This window comes from Quercus suber, unplaced genomic scaffold, assembly GCF_002906115.3.
Source record: "Quercus suber isolate HL8 unplaced genomic scaffold, Cork oak 2.0 scaffold_255, whole genome shotgun sequence".
Taxonomy (NCBI): domain Eukaryota; kingdom Viridiplantae; phylum Streptophyta; class Magnoliopsida; order Fagales; family Fagaceae; genus Quercus; species Quercus suber.
Window position 1 is genome coordinate 37,833 of NW_027069711.1, and position 10,806 is coordinate 48,638.

The following is a 10,806-nucleotide window of genomic DNA, read 5'->3' on the forward strand; positions in this document are numbered from 1 at the left end:
TATCCACATATAAGAATATATGTCGTAGTTCTTAAGAAGATATATGAAAGATAGTTTATGATGATGATTTTATAAGTTCAAGCATCACTACTTTATTATTGGCTAATTAAGTTGTTTGTCACAGCTAAATCTAGTTTAAATGAAAGAGTTGATAGGTTCAGTTTATTCAAAAACACAAGGAGGTTTATTGTCAGTTTCTAAAAGTTGAGGTAAATTGAAATTTGGCCATACAAGGAGATAAATAGTAATTTTTCCAAGAACATTTGGGTCTCTCACTTATGGAAAGCTATTACTACTAGAACAACAATCAATATAGATGAAAATAGAAAAACAAGGATTCCTCAATTGACTATGGCCTGTAGCACAACAAATTGCAGCTAATGAATAATACAAAGTTTTGAAACTTTTGAGGCCTATTTATACAAGGATTACTTTACCAGTAGGTCATGCTTAAGCAATCGTACAACAAAATTCTTCTAGCAACAAAAAATTGTAATATGCACACAATTCAACATACTAAAGGATTTTCACATTCAAGGAAATACCAACAATACAAAGGCTAGGACATCTAGCATGTATTTTAAAACGAGAATCTATGGGTGATTTGAGGGGTTGATTTAAATCATCACCCCAAACATCATTTCTCAATTTTTGCCTTGTGATATGCAGTTTCTTCTAACAAGGATATCTAGCACGGGTATAAAAACAAGAATCTATGGATGATTTAAGGGGTTAATTTAAAATCTTAATTTAAATCATCACCCCAAGCATCATCTTTCAATTTTTGCCTTGTGACTATGCGATTTCTTCTTTCATTTTCCTGTTTTCTAAATTCTTGGGACCCAACAGTTGCAGAAGGCAATTTCAACCCCATCCCCTGAGCAATCAACCTCTGGGCAGTTCTCGTTGACGTCTGTGGCCTTTGTCGGGGAGGTTCCAGGTCTGGTATGAATAGTAAAATGTTTCAGTGTCAATGTTTATTTAGAAAGCTACATGAGACAACTTTTCCTCAAATACTATAGAGTTAAGATGCAATAAGCTCTAACTCAAGTGGCAATTCCACCTCTCGCAAGAAAGGGTGGAGTTTAAATGCACGCATACACAGATGATCCTCAACACAACAGAGAAAAAAAAAAAAAAAAAACCCCTAATATATTTTATGCTAGTGACCAGAAGAAAAGTGATAGAGAATGGGTAGAGCAGCTCAGATACCAGAGGCAGCAAAAATGGTTGTATCCAGACTAACCCTAATCTCAAGGAAGGCTCTAGGTGCCAAAAGGAGGACAACTTGATATGTTTAGAGCATAATGCTGCATATTTCTGTCTACTCCAAAATAACAGTATGTAGAGAAACTGATTTTCAGTAACAGATGAGGATAGTAAACTAGTTCAATTTATATTAGTTCTGGACAAGAGATATAAAGAGATGGAATGACTGAGGAGACCTAATATGGAAAAGGAAAAGAAACAATATAATATCAAATCCAATGACAACTTACAATAAAAGCCTATCTGCTGACCAACACTGGAGACCAGAAGAGAATTGATTCTCTTCATTATGTAGGACAAGGCACTTTAAATGACATTACTGAGAATATTTTGTAAAGCATGGTGCCAATCAGCATAATGCCAGTGGAAGTTTCTATTATAATATTCTTGACAAATATTTGATAGAGAACACGCCAGAGCCTTAAAGCAGGAAAACTTATCATGGCTTCACATTTCTTTAAATTTCAAAAAGTGCATGAGAAACTGATTCCCAGAAAAGCTAGCATATTTTATATACAAGAAGAATAATAAGTTTCAGGAAAGACATAATTTACCTCTTGGTGAAATTGAGCTCATAAGGGTATCATCCTCATCAAGTATACGTACAGTGAATGGATATTGAATGTGATTTCTGGCCTCAAGCGCTGCATTAGAAAATTGAGATTGTAAACAACTAAGCTAAAATTTTAGAGCATAAACTAAATTTTACAATCAGTCGCAATAATGCAAATGCAAATGCAAGCAAAATATTCTGATGGCAAATAAAGGGAGGTTGACTTTCAAAAGTTGCACCAGATTGAGGGAAATCACTGCTCTCTGAACTACTGATAAAGGAAAACCATCAACACAAAAGTCAAATCCCCATTCCCAAATGTCACCTAAGAATAGCACAAAACAAACCACCCTACAATAAACATTAAGATAAGATTAAAGGTATCTAGAATATCGTTTTGTGTCCCTCCCACTTAATAGGAGGAAAAAGGTCAGATCATTTAATTCAAATATTCAAGACATTGAACTTTCATGGAAGCAAAAACTCTCTCATACAACAAGAAGAATGAAGCTATACAGAGGCAATATAAATATCTAATTTAGGTTTTTTTTTTTTTTTTTTTTTTTGGAAGTATAAAAGTTTAAGTCTTTAAAATTCTCAATATTGTATAATAATTTTCCTTGAGCTTTATATAATCATATCCTTTCTAATAAAGAATCACTTAAACTGTTTAAAGTAAACACATATGTATGAGAGGTGACCAGAGGTAGCGAACAAAGAAAAAGAAAAGACAAATGCTTACGTGGGGTATTTGGAGGGAAAGAAATGCTTGGAACTTTGAAGGGAGTGAAAGATTGATTCAGGACTTGAAGCTTTCTTTCTTCCTAACTCTATTCGAATTGACAAATGCTTTGGAAATTTTTACTTTTACTTCCCTACCAGATTTGCTAGATAGTTGTACTTTTCATGCATCTTAGGTTGCTTTTTATTTTTTTTTAATGGTTCTTAGCACACTGCCTGTGTGCTTTGCTTTTTCCATTGTACCTTTCATCTTTTTTGGAATGAAGTATTATTTTCCTACTGAAAAAAAAAAGAACAAAGACCAGATCTGAATGACCTGAGAGGAAAAAAAAGAAGAGAGAGAGAGAGAGGAGCTTGATGGCCAGATCTGAATCCCAAGACGAGAAGTTTGAATTTATGGTCCACAAAAAATGTTGGAACTTTTATTCATGTTGGCTGAAGTTCTAAAGTAAGCAATCCCTTCTACCAGCAATATGAACATGAATAAAAGTAACTCCCCCCCCCCCCCCCCCAACCCTGCCCGCATCCCCCACCAAATTTCTATAAACTTCTAATAAAAAACTATTTTTATTCATGATCTAAATCACCAAAAAATAGTTTTTTTTTTTTTTTAATAAAATAAATTCATGGTGAGATTCACCATTCATGTGAAAGAAGAGAAAATCATGTCGTTGTACTTCCAGAGTGCTGAATAATTACTCTTTAAGAGGCGGCTCTTGAATTAGATGTTAACCTCCTTTTTGTTGGAAGATAACACTTTTTTTTTTTCTTTAATAAAAATAAAAGCCCAAAAGAAGGTCAAATCAAAATATTCGTGAATTTTTGAGAGTTTGCAGCTGGTTTCGTGGCTTTGCCGGTGTCATGATGGTGAATTCAGTTAACCGGCAGTATGGGTTCGGGTTTATATGGCATTTTCATGGTGGCCCCAACTTGGCATAGCAGCAGCAATTTAAGGCTTGAAGGGGATCTATAGCTATTTTAGGGAGTTTTGTATGTGGGTGGGTTTGTTCATGATGGCCATGGTATTGATTGGTGGCGGGGCCACGGCTTGAGAGACTTTGATGATGTTGTTGTGAGGTGGATTGGTGGTTGTTTTGGGTTTCAACTAATTAAAGTTATCCATGACAGAAGAAAGAAAATAAGGGACATCAGCAGATAAGTAAAGAGAACAAGGAAAATACATTTATCTTTATTTTTTATGGTGAAATATGATGAGGTATGCAGAAGCTAACTGTTACAAATGAAACCTCAAGAAGGTAAAGTTCTACCTTTTAAACTGCAAGTAGGGTGAAACTATCCCAAACGACAATTGGGTAAACCATAATAACCTTAACTATATTTTGATACTACAATCCAAACCCAAATAAAAATTCTAGGCACTGCCCCTCATATATCATTAATCCAACTACCACGTTGATGTAGAAGACTTTAAGCCCAAAGAAAAGAAGACCCATTAGTTTATTTTGTCAGCTCATTTACTATCATAATATAAGTCTTTTATTTCTCTATGTCATGTATTGTTTATTATTATGCGTTTAACATGCTGAAAGGTTATGTAAATAGCATGTGACTTTTAATGAATTTGGATGGTTAGCATTCAATTGTTATATAAAAGATAAAGGACTAGAATTCTAGGGTTAATAAAGGCTATAATAAATAGTCTCTTTTGAATCATTGTAGGCAACCTCTTTTTATTTTATGAAATTTCATATTAGATTATTTCTTGAACTCTTTGAGCCTAGAAATTGATATTTTAATGATCAAACTTCAACCCTATTATCTATTTTTAGCTAGATTTTGGTTTTGCTGCTGGAAATTCTTCTTTAACCCCTGCAAGCGTCAATTTTCTTGAAAAGTGGCATCTTTTGATCAGTTCATCTTAGATCTATACTAGATCTATGTTCTTCTTACAGCATCAACTGCAAAATATCCTAGACCTAAGCTATGAAAATTCAGATCTGAGTCAAATGTGCAACTTTAAGTTATGGTTCATCATGGTAGAGAACGTGGGGAAAGAGATAATAAACACCAGCAAAGAAAGATGGTTGAGATGAGATACATGATTGAAAAATTGTCGCAAATTGTACTAGTTCTTCAATGATGAGAACTGATGGAAGCCTGTATAGAGATTTCAGAAGGCTACTGCGTCCCTGTGGTCTTGATATAAGAATTATCATATAGAAAATGAAAATTCCCCTTCCTAATATTGGACCTAGAACATGCAACATGAGGCAAATTGGAAGATCGAATGATTGATGGTTGTGTGCAGTTGGATTAAAGTATAAAAATTTGAAAGAGTTTGGCTGAAAAAAAAAAAAAGAAAAAACTCTTTAAATGGAATTTTGGATACATTTACCAAACAAGTTTTTTTTGTTCTTTTACATTTTAAAACCCATTTTTCAATGACTTAACCACACACTTTTCTATATAAAACTTTTTTTGTAAGTACTTATTTTTTAAGAAAATATAAAGAAATTCATGCACAACCAAACAACACTTAAGTATCTTAGATTCTATTTTCTTTGAATCCAAGTTAGTATTTTATGTTATTACCTTATTAGGTTTTTAGTTTATTGGTCCAACTGGGAGCCCTAAACTACTAGTACAAGAAAGACTCTTTATACTAAGTATGCTCAATGTACTTGAGAAAAAAGATGGAGTTGATCAATAAAAAATTGAGAATTTTGAGTATAAAGGCACGTTGGCCTTATTGTTCTCTCTCTCTCTCTCTCTCTCTCTCTCTCTCTCTCTAGGACTCCTAGTTTGACTAGTAAATTAAAACCTAATAAAATAATAACTTAGACCCCAAAAAATAAAACTTCAGATTTTTTTTTTTTTTTTTTTGGGGTTAAAAAAACTTAAGATAATTAGGATCTCCTAGAAGATTCTAGACTCAAATAAATTAACAAAATAGAAATACCCTTAATTCGCAGGAATTGCAGAAGTTACAGATTTGACCCTGAATATAAAATCACTCATAACCTGCATCAAATGACAGCTCTCACCAATTTATTTCAAAGTATAACTATTTGGTAACCAATATCACACCATCAGAATAAAGCTTAATGACCAGCACTGACAAATGACATTATAACATGTGAATGTGCCACACTAGCGTGGAACAAAAGATACTTCCCTGATATTTGATTATTTCATTATGCTGAATGTCCTAAAATTGATAAAACTAATAAAGGTACAAATAAGATTAGTAGAGATATAATTACCTACTGATGGCGTTCGAAATACTGCAAGTGCGGTTGTATCATTGACCCAGCGAATAACAAATCCCTGATCCTTGAAGTCCTGAAAAAGCTTCTCTAGATCTATTGTCCTAGTACTCGGTGGGAAGCCAGCAAGAACCAGAACATGACGCTTACCATATCTTGCTGAATTCAAAAAAAAAAAAAAAAATCAGATGCCACATGCTATGGACATAAAACTCATGCATGTAACACATAGTAACAAGCAAGAGTTATAAACATCTAATTGGCTAAGTGTAATCTTGAATTAGCTTTTTAACTCATTTGCTTATGTAAAACTTTTTAAAACTTCAAAGCTTTTAGACAACAATACTTTCTTTTCTAATCCAAAGGCACACTAACTTGTAAAGGTGGGATTAAAAAGTTTTCAACCTGAATACATTCATAAACAACCCCCACACCCCCCCNAGGCACGTTGGCCTTATTGTTCTCTCTCTCTCTCTCTCTCTCTCTCTCATATTTCCTTGTCTCATTTCTTTTTCTTTGGTATTTTTCCAATATTAATAGCACTGTTCACAGATTATAATTAAATTCGATTTCCATTTCTTCTTACCTTTTTGTTTTGAGTATAAAGGCACATTGGCCTTATTTCTCTCTCTCTCTCTCATTTGTTTTCCTTTGGTGTTTTGCCATTGTTAATAATAATACTGTTCTCAAGTACTGTTTCACAGATTATGAACAAATTTGATTTCCATTTCTTCTTACCTTTTGCTATCCTTTTAGTATGCAACCTAAATCAAACTATTTTCTCTTCCTGACAAAAACCTAGCAATTCTTGAACCCTAACCCTTCTCTCTAAAGATTGTAAACCAGACATTTACAAATCCTCCAAATCCTAAACCTACTAAAGAACACATACACAATTTCCCAAATTTGTCCTATGTCAAAAAGAGCCCTTGTATACACCAGCAGAGTTTAGAACCTGTAATAGCTTCAACAACAGTACTAATCTATCAAAAAAAAGCTTCAACAACAGTACTAACAACGTATAGACACCCATAGCCAAATCCAATTCACACAGGTTCTGACCTCAAAGACGGGAAAAAAAAAAAAAAAACCAACAACAAAAAGTAGAAATTGCAACTAATGTTGATGTAGGAAAATTGGGGAATTTGCGTACGTGTGGTTGTTGAAGAAGGTTTATGGGTTTGTATTAGGAATTAAAAGATGTTTTAATGAGTTATTTGATGGCAATTTGGTAGAAGAAAGTATGTGGGGATTTAGGGTTTTGATAGTTAAAAGAAATGGCTTGATTTAGGGTTGAAAAGAAAAGAATAAGCGAAATTTTATGATGTTCAAAGGTCATATGAACAGTATCCTTTAACAGTAACCTAGAAAAAGAAAAAAAAAAGAAGAGAAAAGGGGGAAAAAGAACCCACAAAGGCCAATGTGCTAATGACCATTTCTTGTACTAGAAGAATAGGACTCCTAGTTTGACTAGTAAATTAAAACCTAATAAAATAATAACTTAGACCCCAAAAAATAAAACTTCAGATTTTTTTTTTTTTTTTTTTGGGGTTAAAAAAACTTAAGATAATTAGGATCTCCTAGAAGATTCTAGACTCAAATAAATTAACAAAATAGAAATACCCTTAATTCGCAGGAATTGCAGAAGTTACAGATTTGACCCTGAATATAAAATCACTCATAACCTGCATCAAATGACAGCTCTCACCAATTTATTTCAAAGTATAACTATTTGGTAACCAATATCACACCATCAGAATAAAGCTTAATGACCAGCACTGACAAATGACATTATAACATGTGAATGTGCCACACTAGCGTGGAACAAAAGATACTTCCCTGATATTTGATTATTTCATTATGCTGAATGTCCTAAAATTGATAAAACTAATAAAGGTACAAATAAGATTAGTAGAGATATAATTACCTACTGATGGCGTTCGAAATACTGCAAGTGCGGTTGTATCATTGACCCAGCGAATAACAAATCCCTGATCCTTGAAGTCCTGAAAAAGCTTCTCTAGATCTATTGTCCTAGTACTCGGTGGGAAGCCAGCAAGAACCAGAACATGACGCTTACCATATCTTGCTGAATTCAAAAAAAAAAAAAAAAAATCAGATGCCACATGCTATTGGACATAAAACTCATGCATGTAACACATAGTAACAAGCAAGAGTTATAAACATCTAATTGGCTAAGTGTAATCTTGAATTAGCTTTTTAACTCATTTGCTTATGTAAACTTTCCCCCCCCAAAAAAATTGATCGCTAAGCAACACATGAAGAAAACATACATATGAGTTCAGGTTATGATAGCATATAATAGTGTTACATTGCATTTTTTTTCTCTACTATTTTATTCATTCCAGTCTCAACTCTCAGCAACTTTGGAGTAAGTTGAATGCATTGGATGCTAGAGGGGAGACGCACACTCTAACGGCTGAGTAGAAGCTAGAACAAATTAATCTCCGCACAGAGATTGAGAAGTTCACTTTATTAGAAGAGATTAGTTAGAGACAAAAGTCTAGGATTCTCTACTTGAGGGAGGGGGATTCCAATACAAGATTTTTTCATAAGATGGCAAATTCTAACAGAAAAAATAATGGTATTGAGAGCATGTTGGTTAATGGCAACTTGTCCTCCAATCAAGGTATGATTGAGAATTGTATAACTCAATTTTTCATGAATTTATACTCTGAACAGCAGGTGATTCAACCTTTTCCAGATGTGCTGGAATTTCCAATGATATCCGGAGATAATGCGGTTTGGTTAGAGAGACCTTTTGAGGAGGCAATTATTGCTAAAGTCTTGGCTACTCGATTATGCACGGTCATGACAGATATAATCTCATCTTCACAGAATGTTTTCGTGTGGGTAATTTAAAGGGAAGATCTTTAGTGGTGTATCATCTCCTCTTTGCTAATGACACTAATTTTCTGTGATGCCGATCTTGATCAGCTTCTAATTCTCCGCATAGTGCTTATTTGGTTTGAGGCAGGCACTGGTCTAAAAATAAATCTGAGCAAGTCAGAATTGGTTCCTATTGGAGTGGTGCATAATATAGAGTTACTACTGTCTGTTCTTGGCTCCAAGCAAGGTAGTCTTTCTATGAAATATTTGGGTTTTCCTTTGGGAGCTAAATTCAAGGATAAGACAATATGGAATTGATATTGTTCATGGGGGGAGTTCGCAGTTTCTTTATTGAGTCCAAATTCTTTCAATTAGTTTTAGAGGAAGAGGGATGTTATTTCTTGCTTCGGATTTTTGAGAGGGGAAAATTCTTTATGAGATCAATTTTCATGGGCAAGAATGCAGCACAATGGCTGATGAATAATATTGAAGACTTTGTTGTTGGGGAGAGTTCCAAACAGTTTTTTATTTTCAGAGAAGGTGACACTGCTTTTACTCTCCAAAGGAGCTTCAACTCTTCTGGTAAGTTCTTGCTATTGACTGAGCTCAAAGATGGTGGGCTTAGGACGTCAATTATTATCCCTGAAGGCAAAGAGAAATTTGGTTGGAGGGCTTTTGGTCTTGAACTAAGAAAGTTGTTGAACTCTTCCCAATATGCGGTGGGTGGACATGGTCTTCCAAAATTTATTCCTCAGGTGCAGAGGTATAACTTGGAGGCTCAAAAATCTAAAACTTTTGCTGAAGTTGTGCAAGGCTTTCATGGAAGAATAAAGGATAGAAAGCATCTAAAGGGGAAGATGACATAGTTAGGAGAGGAGAAGAAGGGGGTGAATCTGAGACTTAAAGGTGCCAAAGTTGGGGATTTTCCGGTGGGCAAGTCTGACAAGATGGAGGTGGTGGGAGGGGACAAGAGGGAGCAGAGCATTAATGAGGAGGCAGAGGTAGGTGAGCAAAAACCGGTAGACACTAGGCTACATTTCCCAAGCCTCAGTTTGAATTCAAAAGATTATGAAAAGGGAAAGAAGAGTGATGCTAGGGGATCTTGTTGGACAGGAAGAGGTCTTATCGAGGAGGTTGATGTGATAGGAAGGAGACGAGTTTCCTGGGATAGAAAGAAAGGGGGAGATACGAAGATCAGAGGGGTAGCACGGGCAGTGGATTGGGACTGCAATAAAGGAGCACCAAAGGCCCTTAAATGGGTTGCACGAGGAAACAAAAAGGCTGAAGATAAATGGGTTGCACGAAGAAACAAAAAGGCTGAAGATAAGCCTGTTTTGGGCCTAAGCACAAGCCCAAAGCTGACCGACACACGTGTGGGTCCTTTTAATTCAATTTTCTTGGGCCCAAGTGTATTTGAAGTGGGCGAGAATTCTATGAATGGCAAAGGATACTCAGCCCTTCCCCAATTCTTCGATCATGAGCCAGAAGTGCCGAACCGATGGCAGTGTGCGATGAGCCCACTTTCTTTGCCGGAACTAGCTTCGATGGTGGCCAACGGCACCTTCTTCGCCGAAACTAGCTCCGATGAGCCCACTTTGTCACCGGGTAAGTCAAATAAGGTGATTTCACGGTCATCGGTTGAGCTTTTCCTATCTGATTTCTTTTTGAGCTTATCGAGGGCTGGGCTTGTGGCTTTGGGTGTCAACGATGGGGTTGAAGGTGGCTGAGATAGTTGTGCCAACTTCAGCCAAGAAGTTGTCCTAGAACATGATTAGTCCAGTTTAGCGGTGATACCCACGAAGGCAGTGTGCGATGTCCATAGGGCGAGTGTTTTGGAGGTGGAAGAACTGAATAATTCAAATATGGGTTTGGGTGGAGAGGATAGCTTATCAATCCCTCTAATGTCTATCACTCCCGTTGGATTGCCTTTGTTGGCTGAGTTGAACTGTGGTAATGAGGCATTGGAGTGTGTGAATACGTTGGATATTTCTAGTTGGGTTAAGAATAGACTTCCTGGTTTTAGTAAACTGCTGGGGCTTCCTCTAAGTCGATATGAGAAGTGATGTATTGCCTTGCTACAAAAGATTGAGAAAGGAGACAAAGGATGCCAAAGTGTTGAATAGGAAAGTTACAGTTCCTAGAAAAGCTGTCATTAATAAGGATAAA

General features: G+C 35.6%; 1 protein-coding gene across 1 annotated transcript in view; it reads right to left on the reverse strand.

Moving 5' to 3' along the window:
- Window positions 1-323: 323 nt before the first annotated feature.
- LOC111988675 (uncharacterized) overlaps window positions 324-10,806 on the reverse strand; it is a 19,655-nt gene continuing 9,172 nt past the window's right edge. Inside the window, exons 5-7 of the mRNA XM_065781048.1 lie at window positions 7,718-7,879; window positions 1,824-1,913; window positions 324-942 (exon numbers count right to left, since the gene is read on the reverse strand). Coding sequence (XP_065637120.1) covers window positions 746-942; window positions 1,824-1,913; window positions 7,718-7,879 — 449 coding nt within the window. The 3' untranslated portion in view covers window positions 324-745. The remainder of the gene's footprint in view (window positions 943-1,823; window positions 1,914-7,717; window positions 7,880-10,806) is intronic.